The following is a 25,553-nucleotide window of genomic DNA, read 5'->3' on the forward strand; positions in this document are numbered from 1 at the left end:
CAAATACTCTGAGAGACTTGTAAATAGATAGCCATAATTTCTGTTTTTGAATTGTCTGTTCCTCCTTCAGCTCTTCTTATCACATCCTTCTCTCTGCCCCACTACCCTAGAATAGTTTTCTCTGCTCGCTCATACTTAGCTTCCTACACTAGACAACACTTCCATCATTAACTCCCAAAGCCCTGTTGGCTCTGGAGCCTTGGACAGTCTGGGTATTTAAGAAAACCATACTCAGGTAGAGAAACAGAGAATTGTAGATGGAGATCGGCATTTTATTTGATAAGAGAGAGGGAGAGTGAAGCTCTTACCATTTTCTGGCTCTGCATGTAGTGAAAATTGTGCCTCATTATTATAAAAAAGAATCAAAGTGCTTTCTTAGGGAAGGGAGAGAGAAAGTTCTAATTTTGCCATAATGATGTTAATAGACTTTTTCCCTAAAGTAGAACTATCCTTGAATTCCTAATATTAAACCCTATTTAATCATTTATGAGTATTCTAAAGCATGGGCACATTTGATTTGCTAAGATTTCACATCAATATCCATTAGATTGGACTCTAATTTTCTTTCATTGTGTGCTATGTTTGTCTAATTTCAGAATTAATTATATAGTCTTGAGAATGAAGAGGGTTTCTTTTTTTCTGGGCTCCAAAAGAATTTATAATATATTGATTATATGTTTCTTTAAGGTATGTTTTGCATTTTTTAAAAAAGCATCCTAGTGATTTCAGATATAGGTAGGCTATATTCCACTTTGGGAATCAACTAGCCCCAAGAAATTCTTCCACTTAAACAATAAGGGATATGTATTTTTTGCTGCTGTAGTTTTTGTAAAAGCAAAAAACTTATGAAAAAAATCTTAAGTATTTGTCAGTATCCCTACTCTGGAATATGATGCAGTCGTATCATAAGGATGTGAGAGCTTCTTTTTACTGACATGATAGTATCTCTAAGATATACTGTTAACTTTTTCAAAAAGTCATATAAAAACTTAGAACAGTTTCAAACTGAAATGAAGGAATCCTTAGCATGCCATGTAAGAGCTCCAAAGTCAGACCTCTGGGTCCAAATTTGTCCCTCTACCAATGAGCTTTATGGCCTTTAAGTCTCAGTCTCTTGGCTGATAAAGGATAGTAATAGTGCCTCATAAAGTGGTTATGAGGCTACAAAGTGAATTCATCTTAAATGCTCATGATGGACAAGAAAGATTTGTAGCAATAATTTAGTAAGAGTAGCAGTAATTACAGAATGGCATTAATAGTACTATTACTAGTAATAATGTGTCCATTAAAATAAGATAATAACATGAATTCAGGTTTTTTTAATGTGTCAGGCATTGCATTAATATTTATTTTATACCACAAAAGCTTCATAAAGATGCTGTGACATTGGCATCTAACAATAAGAGTAGAAATTACAGTATGGTATTAATAGTGGTATTACTAGCAATAATATGCTCATTAAAATAGTAAGAGAATAATATGAATCCAGTTTCTTTAACATGCCAGGCATTGCATTAATATTTGTATCACCGAAGCTTCGTAAAGATGCTGTGACATTGGCACCACACTTTATACACAGGGAAGCCAAGACTGAGAGCAGATGTTCTTGAACCTGAGCATGCATAAGAATCAATGGAGATGGTTTTAAAATACTACTGATCTGCATTTTGAGTGAGTTCTGCAATTAGTAATAAAGCAAGGTGTCCATGAACCACACTTTTAAAGCCCTGATTTAGAGTAATATTACCTAGATCACACGGTCAGTAAAGACTGTGTCAGGATTTAAATCTAGATATGTCTTATTCCTGCTGCCCTATCCAAACTTTCCTTCACGTCATTTTGTACCCAAATAAAGGATTAATGCTTTTCTTGCTTGCTTTATACACCTAATTTCATATACCATTTGACATCCTTACAATTAGTTTAGGTTTCTGTAACTTTATTCTCCTTAAAAAAAGTTTAAATAATACACAAAAAATCTCTCTTGTCCGGAATGCCTGGGTGGCTCAGTAGGTGAAGCAGCCAACTTTGGCTCAGGTCATGATCTCACGGTCCATGAGTTCGAGCCCCACATCAGGCTCTGTGCTGACAGCTCGAAGCCTGAAGCCTGCTTCAGATTCTGTGTCTCCCTCTCTCCCTGCCCCTCCCTTGTTCACGCTCAGCTCCCTTTCTCTCAAAAATAAACAACATTAAAAATCTTTTTAAAGAAAAATCTTTCTTGTCCAAAATAATATAAAGATATGCAAAGCTAAATATCAAAGAACTCTTTAAGCCCTTCTTGTTGGCCCCTCCCAGATATCTGCTGTTCTCAATTGGGGTTATATTACTCTTTCTAATGTGTGTACTTACTTATATGATGTATAACTTTCCAAAACATTAATTAGCAGAGCATTTTATTATATGTCAGACTCCATCTTAATATCCTCAATGTATCGTAACTTTCTGTCACCTTATATTTACATAACTTATGCTCTATTTTGGCTCAGAAAATTAAACTGGAATACCTCAGCTATTTTCTACATCATTTCTTGCTGATGGTTGTTTATGGCCCTCTGGTTTTAACCCAACTTCTTTGACCACTGTTACTCAAATAAGCTGAGATCCTGAAAGGTATGTTCATCCATTGGCACCGAAATTCTGGCACAGCCCTTATTAACGTGATGTGATTTGGATCAGCCTGTGATGGGAGGCAGTGGAATTCAATGGAAGAAGAGAAGATACTAAAGTAGTAGAGTTTGTAAAAAACCATGGTGGAAGTTTTCCTCCTGGAGTGAGGCTTGAACTCAGCCCGGAGTAGCAGAGCTACTACGAGTGACATCTATTCTCTGAATACCAACCTATCTCTCCCTTCTTTTTGTCACCTGAAAAACCTGGGCATGAAAATATGTGCATCTTTGGTCCTAGTTCTTTTCTCTTGGAGGGAAGAAAATCTCCATCTCTCACACAGCTTTGGGGAAGAGACTCATAACCATACTTAATGTATAAAAGCTGTGATTTCCATGCAAACTTCTGCTTTCCCAGAAAAAAATGGAAAAGCCCTTCTTAGCAGTTTAAAATCCTTTAACTATTTCCTTCCCTTTCTACTTGAACTGCAGAGCCTGCTTGCTCTGCCTCCCCTCAAGTGGTACTTCCAAATGAGTAAGATAATTTAAGTATGCAATGGTAGAAGCCACTGTAATTCACTCAGACCCATAAAAATGTCATCAAATACCGGGTACAGACACTGGGAGCACAAAAGACTTACCACACCTCTCTGACCCCCTCAGTTATGAATGATTTCCTCACAGGTAGTAGGATTTAGAACTTAACTTTTGGACAAATAGCAAAACGTGGGTCCCTTTGCAGTAGCCAATGTCATGGCTCTAAGCGGGCACCATTGTGTTTTCTCGTTTACACTCTTCCTTTTATAGTCGCACCAGAAAAGAAAACAAAAACAGGTGCGTGCACACTATGCAAATGAGAAAAGGTTACCACTGAAACTATTTCACAGCAAACAGAAGATCCTCAAGCTGCTCGCTAGCTAAAACCACAGGAGGTGTGTCAAACGCCTAGATGCTGAGCCACGGGAGGCCTGCAGGCTGGGAAGGCAGTAAATCCCCCAGAGTGCTCTAAACTCCTGATTGGCAAGCCACACCAGGCCCCTCAGTTCCTCAGGTGCTGATCGGCAGGAGGCCCATCGACCGTTCAGGTGGAAGGTGCGGGAAGGAGGGAGGAGGCAAGCTGTGTGGAGTAGTAGCTTGAATGAAAGGCCACCAGCTCACCAGGGGAGAAGGGAAATGGGAGGCACCCACTGGGACTACTAGAGTTCAGAGAACTCCATTAAGAGAAGGAATGAGCCCGCTCTCTCCAGCAGAGTATCTTCTTACCTGTGGGAAGCTCATCTCACAAAGAGCAAGATCCTGGCACAAGGGTTCTAAATAGATGCTGGTGTTGAATGGTTCCCAGACCGGGTTTGGTGGTGGCACACTGCTGGGGGCCCTCCAACATAACTGGTAAATCCCAGTCAGTTGCAAAGGTTCTCAGGGACCAGCCATCCCTTGTGTGACAGGATTCTCAGCGTGACAGTGACATCTCTCCCTTCAGCTTCCCAAGTTCCTAGAAATACTTTAGCAGGGACTGACTGGGAGTCCCTGCCTCTTACTCTTTCGGTTAATCACTCTCAAATTCACCAGTATCTGCCACATGCTAAATCCTGTGATTATAAAAAGGGTGTGGCCTCTGTCCTTGAAGTGACATGAAAGTAAGTAATAATTTCAGTAGAAATAAATAAAAAAAACATTAAAAAAATTAAAAAAAAAAAAGAAAGTAAGTAATAATTTCAGAATACAGGCACATGGTGGGTGCCTGGGTGGCTCGGTTGGCGAAGCAACTGACTCTTGATTTCAGCTCAGGTCATGATCTTGAGGTTTTGTGAGTTCGAGCCCCATGCCAGGCTCTGCGCTGGCAGCAAGAAGCATGCTTGGGATTCTCTCTCTCTCCCTCTATCCCCCCACATGCACTGTCTCCATCTCTCTCAAAACAAATAAACTTAAAAGAAAAAAAAATGTCATATAACCAAGGTGCTGTAGGAAAACAAGGAAGGAGAATTACATCAAATGGGATTTAGGAATACTTTCTGAAAGAGGTGACACTAAGTCGAGTGTTAAAGGAGTGACTGGAACGGTATTAGGGTGGGGAAAGGGAGCAGAACCAGGGGGAGAAGAGGGAACAGGTGGGGAGAGGGGGGAGAGCCAGGCATACATGACAGGAAAGGAGTAGTAGGGGATTCAATCCCAGAGCAGCAAGCAGATGGATGGGATTGGGCCACGAGGCATGCAGGGAAGTGGTGGGCGACGAGGTTGGACCATAGAGGGCTCCGCAGACCAAACAAGTGAGCCTGACATTTACCTTGAAAGTAATGGAAAGCTCCTGAAATAATATACAGTATCAACACAAAACACCAAGGCCTTAGGAAAATGAAAACTTGCTGCTTTTGCTCAGTTTGGTTTTCCAGATTTCCGTAAAGGTTAACTTACATTCAAAATAAAAGAGCTGCTTGAAATCAAATTTCTAATTTTATATTGTATCACTTAATTTTGAAAGCTCTGTCAGGGGCTCTTGGGTGGCTCACTTGGTTGAGCATCCAAGTTTGGCTCAGGTCATGATCTCACAGGTCGTGGGTTCAAGCCTCACATCCAGCTCTGTGCTGCCAGTGCGGAGCCTGCTTGGGATTCTCTCTCTCTCCCTCTCTCTCTTTCTCTGCCCTTCCCCTGTTCATGCTCTCTCTCTCAAAATAAATGAATAAATTTTTTAAAATTTAGTAAAAGCTTCTGTAAAATCATATACATCTAGAATAATATGTGCCATCCATAGCACATATTTTACTAGCAAGTTTTTATAGAGGGAATTCTTACTAAAGTTATTAAACACTGGAACAGTATTAGAACTCAAAGAAATGCCAACCATTCTTTCTCTAGGTGAGATTTTTAATCATATATTCTCAATATTTGCTTATAAATTTAAAAATAAATTGATAAATTATACATATGTATCACAATACTAATGTTATTATTATCTACTTAAGATAACACATACAAAGGTAATACTTTCAAAGGATAAGATAAAAGATAAATTAAAATAAAGGCTTTAATACTTTCTACCTGCTTTTTGGTATATGAAGTGTCATGCCCCATTTTGGAAGCCAATGCATTGGGCAACTAACAAATGCCTAGACCCACCTCCCCTACACTCATGTATATGCTCGTAGACAGATGTGAATATGCCATTCATAAAAGCAAATCGACTGTATGCTCCAGTCCAGCTAATCACTGTACAGCTGGTAAGACACTGAGGCAATAGATCGTGACCTGACACCCCTCTCTCAGCTCCATGGGGTCATTAGGAGGCTTGAGGGTAGCACAAACTACGAAGCAAGCTCTCTATCCCCTTTACAGCACAAGGAAAGCAACATGGGTGAAGTCAGAGGGGTAAAGGCAGAAGATTTCACCTGAGGAGTGAGAGGGAGTCGTGTCTCCCAGGATAGCCTCTGCTCTCATATTGCCAAAACTCTAGAATCTCAGAGACAGACTCATATTTCTAGGGGCTAATTTTCCAGCTGTCCCTCGGGAGGATCTAGGAGTCAGCTCTCTGGGACCCACACTACATCAGAGGAACGTGTTTGTATTTCCTCGCCAGAGGTAGCATTGCTAATCTTGAATCCTACTCCTAGAATCTTGCCCACTTCCTTTATCCACAGGGTTTTAGTAAGAAAAACTGCCACTGTGGTGAAGATCGGGTTATAAATACCGGCACCTGTGAGAGGAAACGCTGCTCTAGACACTCATTCCCCGGATCTCTCAAGAAGAAAGCATTTCCACACCCTGACCCCTCCTCTCTGATGGGCTGAAGGGGAGAGGGAGAAGTCTGGCTTGTCAGTTTCCACAGTCGGATTCAAAACTAGAGCCATGTTCTCAAGGGAAACCACCCGAGGCTTTCGGCCTCACTATGCCAACAAATGATTGTTGCTGCTGGTCCATCTCAGATCCAGCAACTGTGCCATCAATATAATGGAGGAGAGGGGCTGGGAATGAATCAGCTTTCTGCTCCATTCATCATTCATTCAGTCATTCACTTTCTCACTCAGTCACCCACTCACTCATTTAACAAAGATGCAAAGAGCATCTACCCTGTTCTGGGCTATCCTGGACACTGGGAGCACAAAGATAAGAAGCTCCCGTCTGTACCAACAATGTGCTGCAAGACAGCAGGGTGATGCCTGCCATTTGCACTGCTGAACAGCCCAGCCAGTCCTGACACAGTGCAGTAAGTTCACCAACTTTGTGCAACCCTCCCTACCAACTTGATAGACACCATCTCCCCACACACTACCACTGCCTGAGAAATGCAATCAGAAGGGTTAGCCCACTGTCGCTAAACCAGACAAAAACTTAGCTCAGTCTAGGTAAGAGCCATGTTTTTTTATCCAGACACTAAATTGCCATCAGGTGATGTTATCATGTAACTAAAGAGCGGCAAACAGATGGCTTCAGACAGGATCCAGGGCTGACAGAGCATCACTGACGTTACAAATGAAGAAAAGCGAGGACAAGCCATTTGACACAGAGCAGGCCCTGGAGAGCACAGCAGCCTGGCGAACAGAATGGTAGTCTTAATGATACATCCATAGCAAAAAGCGGTCACACCCATGTACAGATTTTGCTCATCAGGTGCTACTCATTTCCAAATATGGGGATATACTCTACCTTGCCCTTAAAGTAAACTTGACAGTGGTGCTGTTTAGATCTGTTTATATCACATCCTTTCAAAGGCTCTCTTCTGATCCCTCCCAAATGTGTCACTAGGGATAATGTAATGAACTAGAGAGACCCAATGAATCTGGAAACTTGGATTTGAATCTCTGCTGTCTCTGAGCTTTCTTGGGCATCTCCTTTGGGGCCCATTTTTCTCAGCTGTGAAATGAGAGATAACAGAGACACCTGGGTGGCTCAGTCGGTTAAGCGTCCGACTTTGGCTCAGGGCATGATTTCATGGTTCGTGGGTTCGAGCCTCGCATCGGGCTCTGTGCTGACAGCTAGCTGAGAGCCTGGAGCCCGTTTCAGATTCTGTATCTCCCTCTCTCTCTGACTCTTCCCTGCTCATGCTGTCTCTCTCTCTCTCAGAAATAAATAAAACATGAAAAAATTTTTTTAATAAAAAAATTTTTAAAAATGAGAGATAACTGTGGCAGAGATCACTAGCTGCCTCCTAGTGTTTTCCCTCTCCTTAGTAACAAGAACTCCAATTTTTAGCTGCATATATTCTCACCTAGTCAAAAAGATTACATTTCCCAGTCTCCTTTCCAATCAGTTATGGTCATTCTACATTTTAGCCAGTAAGATGTAAGAAAAGGTGTCATGTGCGACTTATAACAAGAATCCTTTTTTATTTCTTGCTGTCTAGAATGTGGCTGCAAAGGCTAGAGCTGCAGCAACCATACTGGACTACAGAGTAACTTTGGGAATAGAAACGACACATGGTAAAGCTAGAAGATAAATGGACTCCAGGTCCCTGACACTGTAGAACAGACTTTTTTTTTCAAAGAAGACCTAATCTTCCCTAATACAACTGAATACCTAGCCCAAGGGAGTGCTTGCAAGGATTAGATTAAGTGTGAGATTACTTTGTACTCAGCGTTTCCTTAAAGCTCTGGCATCATAAACTGCTCTATGAATAAAAGGATTTCATGGTGAAACATCTTTGAGAAACAGCTCATATTGTATCCCCGTCTGGAAATCACACAATCCGTACTACTATATAAAAAGCTTTGAAAAGACCAGATTCAAGGAGTTTATTTTTCTGGTTTAGTCCAAAATTTTCCAAACTTACTTGACTTTGCTATCTTTCTCCCATGTGATTGATACTTATAAAAGAGCCAATTTCATAGGAAACAATTTGACAAATTCTGGGTAAATTTATTATTAGTAATAGTTAATATACAAATCATTGTTTTTAGCTTTACAATATGGATTCACCTGGTCGGGTTCACTTCCCTTCCAGTCCAGGCCCTCATGGTACATGGTTTCATAACTCTCTAAATGTATCTGAAGAGTAGTTGTTAATTTTGTCAGCTTATAATTGTATGTGTGATTACATTTCTGTCTCTCATACTAGGCAGTAAGTTCTAGGTAGGTATTAGAACTTTTGCTCACCATTTTATCCTCAACATAAGGCAAAATGCCTGGCACATAATAAATCATGTACCCAGTAAGTATTTGTTCAATATATTCATGATTCCTGAACTCTGCTTTAATACCAGGCATACTGTGCAAATGGCATGATGGAATAAGTGTAAATCACTGTGGGGAAAGAACACCAATGTTCACTTTCAGGAGAAGGTTTTTTTTTGTCACTGTTTGCTCTCTTGGATAGCATGCAGGTCATTAACTCCTCCAGGGCCCATATAGAATCTTAATGGACAAAACCTTGGAATGCTCCTTCTAAGGGAGTATTATGTAATCCACAAGAAATCCTGAGTAATACTGACCTATGGATAAAATTAGGTATTTATTTTTATTAAAAAAATTTTTTTAATCTATTTCTGAGAGAGAGATAGCATGGGCAGGGAGGGTCAGAGAGAGAGGGAGACACAGAATCTGAAATGGGCTCCAGGCTCTGAGCTAGCTGTCAGCACAGAGCCCGACCCGGGGCTCGAACCCATGAACGCGAGATCATGACCTGAGATGAAGCCAGATGCTTAACCGACTGAGCCACCCAGGTGGCCCTAAAATTCGAGATTTTTAATATGTTCTCAGATAAAGGGAAAAAAAACTTCAGAGTTGTCAGCAAGACCCTATTATTTGGCTCAATGTGTCTGGATGTCCAAGATACATCACTGACAAGACTAGAAATTGGTGTTGCCTACAAAAACAGACACAGACCAGTGGAACAGAATAGAGAACANGGGGATGGGGGAGAGGGGAAGGGGAGATGATGGGCATGAAGGAGGGCACTTGTTGGGATGAGCACTGGGTGTGATATGGAAACCAACTTGACAATAAACTATATAAAAAAATAAAAACTAAAAAAAAAGAAAAGAAAAGAAATTGGTGTTGTCTGTGAGCTGATGCTTATATGGGGCCAGCAATCAGCGTGAAAAACATGGCCCCTCCACATGTTTTGGGATTCCCATAGCCTGAGGGATTTGTTCTGAAAGACACTCAGGCAAAAAGGTCTTCTTATACGTGGGGTTCTTATCATCTGCCCCTGGAAGTCCCAGAACAATCACTTCTACTACATTCTATCAACCAAGCAACTCACTAAGGCCAGCTCAGATTCAAAGGAAGAGGAGTGAGCCCCCACTTCTCCAGCAGAAGAACAGCATGCATTTATGGAGAAGGACTATATGGCAGCACTTTTTGAAGAACAGCTACAACAACATTAAAGTTATGATAGTAATTATGGGGTGCCTGAGTGGCTCAGTTGGTTAGGTATCTAACTTCCGCTCAGGTCATGATCTGGCAGTTTGTGAGTTTGAGTCCTGCATCAGGCTCTGTGCTGACAGCTCAGAGCCAGGAGCCTGCTTTGGATTCTGTGTCTCCCTCTCTCTCTGCACCTCCCCCACTCATGCTCTGTCTCTCAAAAATAAACGGTTAAAAAAATTATGACAGTGATTAGAACCAGTACTAGATATTATCATGTAATGCTCTAATAAAGAAGCATACATATCACAAATTTTATTCTTCATATTTTGATAGCTATATTAATATCACTGGTATCTTTTATAGTCCTATTTTGTTTTATGTATGAAAAAGATTATTAGGAGAGGTGCCTGAGTGGCTCAGTCAGTTAAGTGTCCGACGTCAGCTCAGGTCATGATCTCATGGGTTGTGAGTTTGAGCCACATGTTGGGCTCTTTGTAGACAGATCAGAGTCTGGGGTCTGCTTCAGATTCTGTGTCTCCTTCTCTCTGCCCTCCCCCCTTATAGTCTGTCTCTCTCTTTCAAAAGTAAATAAACACAAAATTTTTTAAAAAATAAAAAGCAAAAGATTATTAGGACAATGGATCTAGACTGCAGCAGACAGCCAACAAGAACTAGAGTACACAGAAAGTTAAGAACTCCTGGGTTGTGTAAAAGTATAGTGACTCAGGAGTTGACAGCAAGCCACCTAAGCTATTCCTGGCCCTGCTGGCTGGGCTGGGCCTTTAATCACACTGGACATACTTCTTATCTTTAAAGCTCTGCATATGAAGAGACTCTAAAAGCATAATCAAGAAAGTATAATCAACTCAAGAAATGGCAACTATACCTAAACCAATAATTGAGAAATCATGAATTATTTAATTCTACATTCCAAGAATATCTGCATGGAAAAACAGACCATGAAGTAAAGAGAAAAAGATGTAATTCAATTAGAGCAAGTGAAAAAAGCCCTGCTCAACATTAAGGGCCCCATGGGCAGCTGTTCCTTACTTGGCTATACTTCCCCAACCCCAACCAGGAGGGCAAAATGCATATGCAATCACTCAGGTCCCCTTCTCTTGTAAGAAATGCCTGTGTCTCTTCAAAGAATATTAATTCCATGAGACAAATTTCCTGAGGGAATAAAACTAGGTAAGATATAAGTTTATACATTTAAAGCAAGAAAAATGTCATTAATTCTCAGCAAATATGGAGCAATGCAGATCATAGAATATGGAGTTGGTAAGAACTTTAAAAGGGATTTCTTAGTGGGGTGGCCAACTGGTCCTAGTTTTCGAGAGACTTTCTAGGTCTCCTCACTGAAAGTCCTGGGTAAACCAGAGTAGTTGGTCACTCAATTTACTAATAACTTTAAAGAAATTAATTCCTAATATCAAGACTCGAAAATAAATATCAAAACCTTTGGATGCTGCAGTCAGTATTCCAAAGCAGAGAGGAATTTGAAGTGCTCTGATGGGCTGCTGTCGCCAGTCTTAAATATGACCTTCAATTCTTACCTCCAGAATAAAACCCATCGTAAGAATTACATACAATCCTCTAGATATTTTTAAAAAGTATTTATTGTCCTGTTCTACAGTTTTGTAATTCTGTACCTCTTTAGGAGATGACAGTGATATCTTAGAGATTATAGCCTATTCTATTTCCCAAACGATTGAATTGTACCAGTTGGTCGATTCTGTTGGAATTAACATATTAATTAATTTAGCCTATGAATTTAGAACACTTAGTATTCTAACCGGAAAGTGACCAGAGACAACCTGCTTGTCACCTAGAAGAGCTACTGTCTCATCTGGGAGTAACTGCTTTTAATTTTAACAAAGATATGGGGATCCTTCAAGGCACTGATCTCTACCAGGGTTTCCATAAAGACCCAGTGTAGACACGTGAAACTCTAAGATAAGACAAGCATTAGATTTTGCGTTAGACTTGTAGCAGCTTCCAGGAAGTATGTAGTTTATCCTCAGACAGTTTCTAAATTGCCCTCCCCATCCTCCTTGGAACCACTTCCACCATCTTTGTGTTGCTCTTTTCCTGCCTATTGTTGTCCTAGCTCGCTTCCCAGTGTCATGATTGCTCCTTCTCTGGTTTCACTTCTTGCCACTTAAATTAGAATTTCCACCACAGTGTGGTCTCCTACCTGCTCCTTAGAGCAGTGTGTGATGGCTTCCTGTTGGCTCTGGCCCCAGTTCAGTCCCCAAGGCCTCTTCAGTCAACTCCTCTGAGGATTACCAAATCTAAATCCAGATTCCCAACTAGCTTCCCTTCCAAACTTCTGGTTCACATTTCCCTTACCATCCAGACATCTAAATGTGACATTTAGTATATGAATAAGGGAATTTATTATCTTACCTGTTACCTCTATTTCTCCCCCCTTCACCCTGTATCTCTACTGATGACATCCCTAGCCATTAAACCACGCACAAAAATACTGAGTACCCTTTTGCATTCCCTTTGCCCTTCACAATTAATAAAATGCCAAGACCTGCCCATTCTGCTTCCCACCATAGCAGCACAGCTCCATAGCAACCACCAATGTATTTATGGCTGCTACTAAGCTGATGATTTATATCGTTAAGGTCAAAGTATACTTAAAAGTTCTGTGGAAAATAGTGCATAGTCCCTTTAAAAAGTAGTTTTATGCATGGTGTGAGAAAATGATCTAGTTTCATTCTTCTGCATGTTGCTGTCCAATTCTCCCAACACCATCTGTTAAAAAGGCTGTCTTTTTTCCATTGGATATTCTTTCCTGCTTTGTCAAAGATCANAGGTCATGCAGAGGAAAGAAGTTGTTATAGTAGGAAAGAAATCACATCTATTGCAACTGAAGGAAAAGCACCAGAGGTGTTTTCTAGGCATACCTGTTAGGTTCCTCTCAGGCGGGAACACAGGGTGTCCAGAAGGATATAAACATATAAAAGTAGTCATTCTGTAAGTGGGGGTAAGTACCACAATGAGCCCTGGATCTCCTACATACTTCACACTTGCCAACACCACCCAATCCCCTCACCCAAATTATGATTTGCAAACCTGGAGGAAACATGTCCCCTCCAAGAAAACTACTATGATACTAATACTAATGGGCTATGACAATGAGTATGTTTCTCAGGCGAGTATGACAGCACAGGATTTGAAAAACCACTCAATTAAAGTAGAACTCTAATTAGTTCCAGCAAGTTAGCAAGCCATAAAGAGTGTCAGGGCCTACATGACTTTGGGTCCCAAGAGAAGATTCTAAGTGAGTTCTAATTAGCCCTGAAACAAACACCAGGATTGAGTCAAGCAGAGATTGACAAATTGAGATGAGGGAAAGGCTACAAACCTATTTTAATATATTTTTTAAGTAATGTTCCTTTAGTTACTTATAGGAAGTTAAAATGTCTATTCTGCTATTAATTGAAATTTGATTTTTACTGAGAAAACATACATACCTTGTTTTTTTTTTTAATTCTTACTCCTATTTGAAACTGTCCATTCTTGACAAAGGCACTGTGTCACAGGCTTTGGTCAGTAGTTAGGGTACTACTATTAATTTGTAAGAAGCCATTTGAATCATGGTTATTGAAACGAGAAGGAATTTCCTAAGCCCCAAGTGTGTCTTGTAGATATAATCTTATTTTAAGGAAATGAATCTAAAACAACAACAACAAATCAACAGTATTCCTTCTTCTAAATTTTAGGGGGCAATTTACAACACTAGGTTGAAAATAAGGAGGTTGAAATTCTGCTCTTATCCTTGGTACAAAACATCATAAAAGTCTGGGCAATAATAATGAATTTCACCTCCTTTTACAATTTTTAAAACACCTGCATTACCTTAGCTCATTGTAGTTGGATTATATAGCCACTAAATTCCGTAGCACCTTCAACAATTCTGTGTCTCCATATTTTTACCTACATGTATATTTGTATTTACTTAATGCAAGTAAATCCACACAAAGCCACCCCAAAATAAAACAAATACCTAGATAATCACTGAGTCCATCAAAGAAACCCGCAAAAGGATTTTACACCTAGATTGCTTTCAATAGTGAGCTTCTATATATATTCTCAAATTAACAGACATATGAAAAGTCAGTTTACATGAAATATTTCAAAACTGTTTGGGAGGTCTATGGAAATGCTTGCACCACGAAGCCTGAGATTTTCAGTTTTCCTTTTTGTGGGAAGAATGCGGCCTTAACACCCTTTACCGTTAAGCAATGTTCACGGTCTATATTCTCCTCCAAGGAACTGCCTAAAAGGAAGGAGATTTATACAGTATCTAAAGATCCTTTGATCTTTGGTTTCAGATTTTCTTTTTATTTGTTTTTATTTGACAATAACGCTGAATAAAGTTTCTGTGTCAAAAGTATCTCTTAAAAAATCATATTCATCTATTCTTTCCCATAAAATCTTAACAAATAGCTTTCCCATTCATATTCTAAATAAGGTAAAAGAAAATTTTGACTGCTGTCCCTGTGCACTTTTAATTTCTGCCCTGAGAGGAATAAAATGCTCAAAATGTTTGTTATCTGCTCTTCCCCTCACCCCAGCACACTCTTCTCTCCCAAGAAGAGGCTTCTGGTCGTGCATGTAAAGATTTGGACACGTGCTGCAGCCCAAACACTGTCATTCGACCCCACCTCAAAGTGAGCAATCGCAGATCGGGGGCCCACAGTTATATTAGGAGGGTTGAACAATCCTACTTTGGGGCAGCAAAGAGGCAATAAAAGACCACCAAGCATTACAGGTTATAAAAAATAGAAAAAACTAAAATCTTGTGACCAGTCTGGTCTCCTGGTGTTCTTCAATTTCTAATTCAGGTAAGCCAACAGAATCTAAATAAATTCTGCCCAGAGAGGAAAGACAGTACAAATTTAGCAGACCCTGATGCTCAAACCTTTTGAATTAAGTCCGGTACATCTGTTCTTAGTTACACGCGTGCACACACACACACACACACACACACACATAAACACACACACAGTGGTAGATTAAAGACAGCTGCAAGTTCTTTGCTGGTTCTCCTATTGAAAGGTGGAGCTTAATTCTCCCTTGTATCTGGGCTGACTTTCATGCCCCGACTGACCAACTGAATATGGTGGTCATGATGTTCGGAGACTGCTAAAATTGGCTCAGAAGACAGGTAGCTTCCCCCTAGGTCTCTTGGACTGCTCAGTCTTAGAGAACTCCCTCTTAGCCTGCCCTTTCTTGGAATCCAGCTGCCATGCCGTCAGAAAGCCCAAGAAGGTCCACAGAGAAACCCACAAGGAAAGAAGCTGAAGTCTCTTTGCCGACTGGCCTGCCTCAGCTCCCAGACAAAAACCAACACCAACTCTCAGCCATGTGAGTGAGCCATGTTAAACCACGCAGCCAAATTGAGCTTTTAGATCACTATATCCCAGCCACCATCTGGCTACAATTCCTGGGAGATGCCAAACAAGAAAACCTCAGCCTTTCTCATGAACAAAATTGTCAGCAAAATAAAATGTGAGATTTAAGCTATTAAGTGCCTAGGTGGTTTGTTAAATAGAAATGGATTTCATCATAAAAAGGACCACAGTGACTTAAGCTTAAATTCCTTCCCTTTTCCATTTGCCAGTAATCCAGAATAAATGAGGTGATGGTTTGCAAGACTCTTTGGTCCCACCCAAATAGAACAAGACTGGAATATTGAAAACTACTCAGGCTACAGGGATATAACACAATATTTATAACATCTAATTTCTAATTGATTTTGCAGACTTAAATCTCTGTCACATGTATCTTATTCTAAATTAGTTATCATCTTGCATAAGAAAAAGGTAAATCAACTACTGCTGCTATGATTACAATGTTTTGTAGAAATTCTTCCCCCAAAATTACTTCCTGATTTATGATCATTTTACCGCATATCACCAACTTTAATGTATCATTATTTAACAAAGAAATGCATTAAATATTGTCATCTTTGAACATCATATGGCTTTGATGAGCTTCTCTGCCATTTAAAATACTCAAGTATTGAAAATCAGAACAAACAGAAGAACTATTATAAAAGAAAGACCGTATTCTCCCATTCATTTCTTCAAATAAGGATGGTTCAAAGTAATACAGAAAAACAGGAACACAGTGAATTCTAACACACATGCACACATGCACACACACACTCTACGCTGGAGGCTATATGATATCATATCTGTATCCTTCAAAACAGAATCCTATCATTTGGAATTAAAACACATTCTCCTTTCATTAAGCCTGCTCTGTGAAAGAAGGGTGTCATCCTGTCATGGTTGAAATTCCTTCAGAGAAGCACTGGAAGCATCTTACACAAATCTTCTCAGGTCATTTCAGGATAAAACATGGAGTACAGGTTAGCAGGATTATTTTGCCCATTGACCAGCTATGTTTGCAAAAGTGTGATTTTTATAATACATTAGATAGAACTCGTTTCCACTCTGTAAGGTGTCTAGAATGCAATTATACTGATTCTCTCAATATTTAGGAGGCAAAGACAATCAGATATATTTGTTTGTGTGAAGCAAAGTTATCATAAAACTAGAATGCAAAGCAAATTCTTCATGATTACCTTAGCTTGCTCCATATAATACCCTGAGAAGAATTTACAGCTCTTTCAAAATCCAATGTCTATAAAGACAGAACGCCTTGGAGGAAAATGGTACCATACTTAAGATGGGGATATCTTTTATTAGTACAGTAAAGTCCTATTTTTATGGAATAGGATGGGTCTGAGGTCATTCCATAAAATTGATTTCCCAGAAAATGGAAATAGGCAATTTACCCTAAGAATTTTATTGAAAAATTATGCTATTCCATTTGAATAATGATGGGAATGTTCTACATGTTTCCTTTATTAATGAATTAAAATACACAAAACACCATAAAATTATATTAGAGGTTCAAAAGTATCACTTAAATCTTCTTTACCAGTCACTTTCATTTTGTAAAATCAGCAGTTCCATTAAAATCGTATTATGTAAAAATGGGTTTTTACTGTAATAATAGTTATTACCTATTTAGCTCCCAAGGATGTTGTGAAAATTAAATAATAAACCATTGGAAAGCAAATACAAAGTGTCGCTAATACCAGGGGCCAAGAGGGGCAGCCAGATGGAAAAATGAAGGAAAAGAGCACCTGATACATTAAAAATCACAGCTTTCATCTCTAATTCCATTACTGTCAATAATCTATGCAGTGGTCATGTGTACTGTTATCTCATTTAATCTTTCTAACATTATGGCATATATATTAATTACAGCCCTCATTTTATAGATGAAGGTCAGAGAAGTTTAAAACTTTTCCAATGTCACACAATTAGTCAGGATCAAAATCTACATGTGAACCCAGGTTTATCCTAGTCAACAGCCCACCCTCTGTATCCTGAAGCGTTACTAACTCCCTAAATGCCTTTGTGTTTCCTAACTGACCCTCAGATTCTTACTCCATTTTTTTAAGGTCTTCTTCCTCCATGAAGCCATCTCTCTTCCATTCACCTGAGACATTTTGATTCAAAATATTTTGATTCAAAACACTTCTGTTGCTAACTCCAGCTATTTGTTGTATTATTATGTATTCTGTGGGGTTTTTAAAGTTTATTTATTTTGAAAGAGTGCAAGTAGGCAGGGGAGGGGCAGAGAGAGGGTAAGAGAGAATTGCAAGCAGGCTCCCCAGGGTCAGTATGGAGCCCGATGCAGAGCCTGATCTCAAGAAACCCTGAGATCTTGACCTGAGCCAAAATCAAGGGTCAGATGCCTGACTGAGCCACCCAGGTGCCCCTGTGTTTTATTGACTCAGCTAAATCCCTAGCTGTGTGAGGTCATGGCTGTATCTGACTTGCCTTGGGAGCCCCAGATCAGGAGCACCTGGTACAGCGCCTTGAACACAGTAAGTGTTCTGTAAATGTTGCCTAAATGGAATTGGAAAGAAGTATTAACTTGAATTACAACTACATTTGATGCCAGATGTAAAGCACATGCTTTTACTAAAGGCTCATTATATCAGATACCTCTCTGTGAAGTTTCTCCGGTTTTTCCATGTGTATGTATCTAATGGGGATGTGGTGAGATTGAATTCTTTGAGTATCTGACATATGCTAGGTACTCAATAAATAGTTGGGTGTTTTTTTCCTTTTTAATTCTAAGTGAAGGAGACAATATGAACAATAAGCAGAGAACTATAAATCTTGTATAATATGTAACCTGATTTTGGATGAATCCGAACAGACAAGGCTGGTAAGTTTGTTTCTTTGTTTGTTTGCTTGTTTGTTTGTTTTAAGTGACACTATAAGGAGGGCTCTGGAATCAAACTGATTTCTTGCTGCAGCCTCTAACTTGGGCAGGTTACTCAACCTCTCCATGTCTCAGATTCCTCAACCATAAAAAAGAGAACAACAACAAGATTCACTCATAAAGTAGTTGTGAGAATCAACTGAAAAAATCCACGTAGAACATGCAGCACAGTGAAGGGCACACATCAAGCACTCAAATTATATTTGCTGCTATCATCATCATCATGATCATAAAAATCTTAATTCATAGGTATCTACTCAAATGAGAAGACATTACTTTTCACAGACATGCTGTGTCAAACCCATTCAAACTCAAAGATTTTAATTCTAATATTAAATTATGGGTGGCAGCTTTGAGATTGTGCACTTCATTCAAGCAATATTTGTGGTCTTTTTGTGGCACACTAGAGAGAACAAACTTACTTGATTCAAAGAAGACTGGGAATGAAAGAAACCAAGAAGGCCAGGTAAAGGTCATGAATACAAAACCACAACTAGAAAGAGAAGGCAATTTCAAACTAAAGGTCCATCAGAGGCCAAAATACCAGGGTTTGCCAAAAACTCGAAGGGAAAGTAAACCCAAACACCTCCTATGTGAGACCCCAAACACAACAACGGACCCAAATGCTCACTATAAGATCATTTGTTGGAGTTAAAAGATAGCATATTAGGGAAGAAAAAAGAGGGAACAGGATAAGAGCAAAAACTTTACTACATATTACATACTCGTTTTCATTCACTTATCTTTCCGTTTGAAAACTAGAAATAATGAACAATAACTGCATGATTTAAAAGCTTATCTGATTCTCACAATAAGAGTGGAGGACCAATGGAAAGATACTTTCTACATCCAACACCTCCCCCTCACACCCCATTTTTTTTTTCCAAAGCACTGATCTGTGGTATTTTTTATTCTATTTTATTTCTTGATCTGTGCTATTTAAGAGCAGTTTCATGGAGAATCCAGGTCCATCTTATAAGCTGACCATGCATGAACAAAGGAATGAAGAATGACGGAGAATGCCAGGGGCTCCCAACAATCAGGGCACACAGTGGATACAGTCAACTGCAGTGCCAAGCAAGATAGCTAACATTACTCCTCTCTCAGCATAAAGGTCCCAAAGGATACTAAAAACTTGGCAACCTTCAAAAGCTTCACTTGCTTCCTGCATGGGGTGGGGGAAACAGCTTGCTTAGTGGGAAAAACCATAGCCCAGGGCCAATCCACTGGCTACATTCATCAAAGAAATGGCTGAGACGGAACAGATTTTTCCCTTCCGTATGGGAATGACTCATGAGCTTGTTTATTCAAAAAGTTACATTCTCCATTGAGAGGTGGATGATAGGGGAGTAGGATGATAATAATAGTTCAAGTTCATACTGGCCAGCCTGCCCTCTCCTGTCCCTCATCTCTCTCTGCACAGTTAGATTGGCACACCGCCAATGGCCAGAAAGTCGTTACCATGTTTTTACTCATTCTGCTTCATTTTTTATCCTAAATAAAAACCAACAAAACTATTCTCTGTCATTTACTCTTTGTCCTCTTAGAAAGAGAATGCACTTGATTGGTTAAGAATTACAGGGTTTGTGTCAGACTTCTGGGGTTAAAATCCTGACCGCTGACCCGCAAACTGTGTCAACCTGGGCAAGTTGCTTAACTACCCTGGGCCTCTGTTTCCTTGTCAGTAAAAATAGGAATAATAATAATAATACTTATATCACAAAGTTATTATGAAGATTGAATTAGTTAACACATGGAGAATAAATTTTGCCATGCTGTGAGTTATCAATAAATGTTGGATTTTATCATTGTTATCACTTCACAGATTACCAAACATTCTTTTTCCAGTACAGATGTTTTTTAATTCAGTATTACCTTAGGAAGTTCAAATTAACCCATGAATGAAAGTTATTGTTCTTTGAAAAATATCTTCTTCTCAGACTAGGGAGATTTTCTGGGAATTTCAAGAACTTGCTCTTAAGAAAGAAGAATTTTGAGGGCACCTCGCTGGCCCAAGCAGTGGAGTATGCAACTTGATCTTGGGGTTATGAGTTCAAGCCCCATGTTGGATGTAGAGATTACTTTAAAAAAATAATAATAAAATAAAATCTTAAAAAAGAAAGAAGAATTTTGTAGGTATGAGTGTGTTTGTTTATCTGAAGAATTATCTTTCTTCCGTACATGTACATATGTGTATATGGAAGAGAATTCTGTCATCTAGATGGATGATAGATACATACATACGTAGACTTTTATTTTTCTGTTTTACTTATCAATTTCTGTTTCCAGTATCTTTGACATATCATGGCAACAGAAGCGCTTATTCATCTTTTCCATATTTGAAAGATTCTATATTGAAAGGTTAAAAGTTCTATATTTAAAATATCCACAAAGACAAAAGAAAAGAAGGAATTTGCAAATTGCTTCCTTCCATTCACTCTATGTCTTTCAAACATACGGACACTAGAATTTGCTGAAAATCTGTTCTCTGACATGTAAGAATAATACCCTAAGAGTGGAGTATTCTACCTCCTTGTGCCACTGTGACTATTTATTCCACCTTTTATGAAGGCAAACTGAGCTATTTTATGGATTTCATAAGATTATGAAGTTATTCACCTATATTAATTCAGAAAAGAAGATTGTAGGTACAGATGCCTACAAATAAGAATGCCCACGTCCTTTTTTTGTACAATATATTTAAATGGCAGATAATTCCCAATTGGATTGTCCTGGTTCAGTCTGTCTGTGATTATTTAATTGATGGACTGTTTTACTCACTGGGTAAAATCAGGACGTCATCCCCAGGATCTGGAATGCTATGGTTGTATCCTCCCCAGCCTTCTTCAATGCCTGTCCATGCTTCCGGAAGGGACCATTTTAAAGCTGACTTAGGTGCAGAGGTAGAAGCTACAAAAGTAGAAAAGGCAACTCTGGAAATCTGAGTCACTATAATAACTTGCAAATTCTATCATTATTTTAGGATACTGATGGTATTTTTACCTCCCAAGGTAGCTGCCTTTTGATATTTTATAACCTCCCAAAAGTCATTTTATCAATTACAAAGCAAGTAATTATTCAATCCTTCAGTTACATCTACTTCTAGGGAAAATATATTCTACTTTTGTTATCAAACATGTGTGTTTTACCTTATGTAAATATGACATATGCTTATCATGGCACACTAGAAAACACAAATACCGGAAGAAAAAATAGTAATACTTACCCATAATCCTACCACCTAGAGACAACTGTCAATAATCTTATATTTGCATTTCCTTCCAGAATTTCTTGGTGTTTTTATGTAATTGAGATTACATTATATATGCAATTTATATTCAGTTCTTATTCTACTTAGCTTAGCAATTTTTAAGATACATCTTCTAATGTCATTAAAAGCCCTTGTCAACATAATTTTAATGGCTACATAGTATCTATCATATGCAACATCTATAATTTCCTTAATCCTAAATGTCTGGCAGTTAGGATCTTTCCACTTTTAAAATTATAAATAATTCAGTGTTAAATATCGATATACAAATCTTCCAGTAACAATGATTTCTTCTTAAAATAGAATCTTGGCAATGGAATCACTAAGTCAAAAGGTATAATCTTCTCATAGCTCTTAATGCATGTTAAAGGCAATGTGTAGTAAATCTGGACACCTTTCATTGCCATTTACATACAGTTCATATGTTCCAACTGATTTTTTTTATCAATTCTGTCACTGATGGTGAAATGGCATCTCCTTTTCAACCATCCACCCGCCTCTTCATCAGGGAATTGTAACATAAATCTAATAATATCCATTGGGGACTGCCCAGTATCTATTATGCACAACACCATGTTGAAATGTTCCCACATTGGGGCTCCTGGGTGGCTCAGTCAGTTAACCTTCCGACTTTGGCTCAGGGCATGATCACACGGTTCATGGGTTCGAGGCCCACCTCAGGCTCTGTGCTTATAGCTAGCTCAGAGCCTGGAGCCTGTTTTGGATTCTGTGTCTCCCTCTCTCTCTAACCCTCCCCTGCTCATGCTGTCTCTCTCTCTCTCTCTTTCTCAGGAATAAATAAAACATTAAAAAATTTCTAAAAAAAGAAATGCACCCACATGTTCTTTTCTGAAGTGTGATCCCTAGCACAGAGACAGAGGGCAGAGAGAGTCTCTCAAAAGAGGATGAGAGGATTCACAGATGATAACAAATGTTCTCACAGTTTTAAGAGCTCAAATAATGTGATATCTCAGATGACTGGGTGGAGGGTGCAAAATCTCATCCATTACCCTAATTTCACAAATATAAATAAGGAATGCCTTCTCTACCAAAATTTCCTAAAAAGTAGGGATACAAAAAAGGGGAGAAAAACATCATTTTTACCCCAAAGGAGCTAACAGTGCTGTGTAACTTGTATAAGTAAATAGTGGAAGGATAGAGCTCTGAAAGTGTTCTCTTTAATGGTACCTAAAGAGAGAGGAAGTGAGACCTCAATAGAGGAGCCTTCCTGGAGAGGGAACTACTGAGCTGCATTTTAGGCTTGGCAGTGATAAAGGTAAAGGGGATTGTGCGGAGACAGACAGAGGGCATGATCATGAGTAAAGACAAGAGATAAGAGATTAAATAAAGGGTCTCTAAACAGTTTGGTGTTGCTGAGCCACAGAGCTGGGAGGAGTCAAGTGATGAGGCTGGAGACATAATCAGAGATCCAGGCCTGATGGCACAAAGGTGGTAATAAATATAGAAGAGCCAGAGGTGACCCCCAGGTTCCCAGCATAGGTGGTAATGAGCAGAGGTGTCCATTAGAATAGACATCGATGAATTCAGTTTGGGCCATAAAGAATTCGGGGTATCTTTGAAAAGGCGTGTAAGTGGAGATACACAGTAAGCAGGGATTAGATATGAATCTGAGGAATGGGAGAGGGCTCTGAGTCAAAGAGATGGATTTCAGAGTTGTATCTGAAACTCTGAGGATGGTAAGGATACCTCCAGAGGATTACAAATGAAAAGAAAAAATGCTTAAGGTCAGAACCTTGGGGAACGCCCAGTTACTTTGTCTACTGGAACCCAACTCCCTCATAATCATGGTCTCATTAAAGCCCTTGGGTAAGTGAAAAGTAAATAGATTGTGGTCAAGTAGAAATCCTAAGGAATTTAGAGGCACCTGAGTGGCTCAGTCGACTGGGTGTCTGACTTCAACTCAGGTCATGATCTCACGGTCCATGGGTTAGAGCTCCATGTCAGACTCTATGCTGACAGTTCAGAACCTAGAATCTGCCTCTGATTCTGTGTCTCCCTCTCTCTCCCTCCATGCTCACACTCTGCCTCTCTCTCTCAAAAATAAACATTAAAATTTTTCTGTAAAAAAGAAAGAAATCCTAGGGAATTTAATTAGCACCAAATCGACACCCCACCATGGGAATCAGGCATGGTCTCAGCACAAGTCCCACTCAGAAAGAGGCTTTATAAATGTTTTATAAACACCAAGACTGTAATGCCTAGTTTCCTCCCAAATTTGCCTCCTTTGTTTGTATTCTAAACATTCAGGTGGGGATGGGGTGAAGGCTTTGTTGAAATAGCCACTAAGTAGCAACACAAAGGACAGAAAGGGATGTTCTGATGCCTTGTTTCTAGTGATATTTCGAAAGGGGAATGACCAGTTTCCTTAAAACCATATACCACGCTTCAAAAACCCTTTGCATCACAGAGGCTAGAAACGAATTCTTCACTTTGTCATCTTCACTCATATATGAGAGCTGAAACTGTCTTTAACTGAACAAACAGAATCTTAAAGTAACTACTAAGAGTTGTGATTATGAATGAATTTGATCATTCTGTACCATTCTGCCTTAAGATAAGAACACTTCATATGAAAAGAAAACCCATTTGAGTCTCTTGCAGAGTTACTAGATTTCTATAGTGAATATCAGGCTTCTATGTCCCTATTACTAATGAAGAAAGGTGGGGAGAGAACAAGAAACCTACTAGAGTTAAAAAAGAAGCAGTCAGAGACATGCATAAAGAACCAGGCAAGAGGAATGTTTTGGAAGCCTAAGAATAAGAACATGTCCAGAAAGCAGAAGTGATCTTGTTAACAGTGAAATTCTGATAAGAGAGTGAATAAGGAGTGACTGCTGAATTTGGCCACCAGAGCATGGATGACCCAGATGAGAGTGGCTCCAGTGGAATGGATTAGGTGGTCACCAGTGTGGATTACAGCAGACTGAGTGAAGCACTGGAGGGAAGGAAGGGAAGACACCGGGCAGATAATCCAAAAAACTTACTGAGGGATGAACACTTTAGGATTAAAGACCTTCAGGATTTGATTGGTCTTCCTAATCTTTAGATAAATGAGTCTTACCTTGAAACCAGATTCCATGAATTTTGGTCAGGACCAACACTTATGAGGAAGCCTCATCTTGCTTTCCCCTACAAATCAGTCACTCAACAACAGCCACAATTGAAGGTGATCTCTAACTTGATATCTGAACCAAACATTGCCCTCTCCCCTTTGATCCTTCATCCACCAAACTTTTTATGGCTCTGCATCAAGACACTAGTCTTTTGAGAAGTTTGCAGCAGAGATATCAACTAGAGGAAGATTCAGTATCCATGAATTTTGTTTTGCTTTGTTTTATTTTAATTGAGAGGCACTGACCAGAATTGGCCAGCAAAAGAGAGGCTAACAACACAAAACAGAGTCATTTACTGATGGGACAAAGTTCAGAAGATACTGAAAGGGATGGATTAACTGTAAATAAGAGAAGGGCTGACAGAGTCTCAGAAATGTGAGGAAAGGAAATAAACTTAGCTCTGTGGGGATAGAATGGCAATTTAGGAAGAGAATATATCTGATCATCCGAATGTTCTCATATGACTATGCACCATATTTCCAGGTACCTCCCACTGAAAAGACATCATTGGGGTAAAGGCTCTTCAGAAATATTTTCGTCTTCTCCCCAAAGTAGGTTTTCCTGCTCATTTTCTCCTCTCCCATCTTTTATAAAGCACTGTGGATATTGAGAGGATATAAGTAAGACCACAGTGTTGGAGGAACATGAATGACCTGCACTGGGGTGCTCAGACACCTGGATATCCTCTTGACTCAAATTAGCACAAATCCTCACCACAAACCCAGTAAGCATCCCTACAACAACTGACTCCACCACCACCTCCACTGCCTCTCCCCAACATTGGCCCATATATGCCCTAATTTCTGCTGGTTCTGGAGTTTCGTGTCCACAATGTCCCCACCATGATGAGCACAAATGTACAAGCAGAATGAACCTTCAATCAATTGAGTGAACTAAGATACTCTCTGCAATAGAGCA

At 39.4% G+C, this 25,553-nt stretch overlaps 1 protein-coding gene across 1 annotated transcript in view; it reads right to left on the bottom strand.

The window, feature by feature from the left end:
• The window catches only part of PKHD1 (PKHD1 ciliary IPT domain containing fibrocystin/polyductin), a 487,578-nt gene that overhangs the window by 187,858 nt on the left and 274,167 nt on the right, over positions 1-25,553 (bottom strand). Inside the window, exon 51 of the mRNA XM_077752866.1 lies at positions 21,012-21,140. Coding sequence (XP_077608992.1) covers positions 21,012-21,140 — 129 coding nt within the window. The remainder of the gene's footprint in view (positions 1-21,011; positions 21,141-25,553) is intronic.

Source organism: Crocuta crocuta, unplaced genomic scaffold, assembly GCF_008692635.1.
Source record: "Crocuta crocuta isolate KB4526 unplaced genomic scaffold, BGI_CrCroc_1.0 scaffold291, whole genome shotgun sequence".
NCBI classification, from domain to species: domain Eukaryota; kingdom Metazoa; phylum Chordata; class Mammalia; order Carnivora; family Hyaenidae; genus Crocuta; species Crocuta crocuta.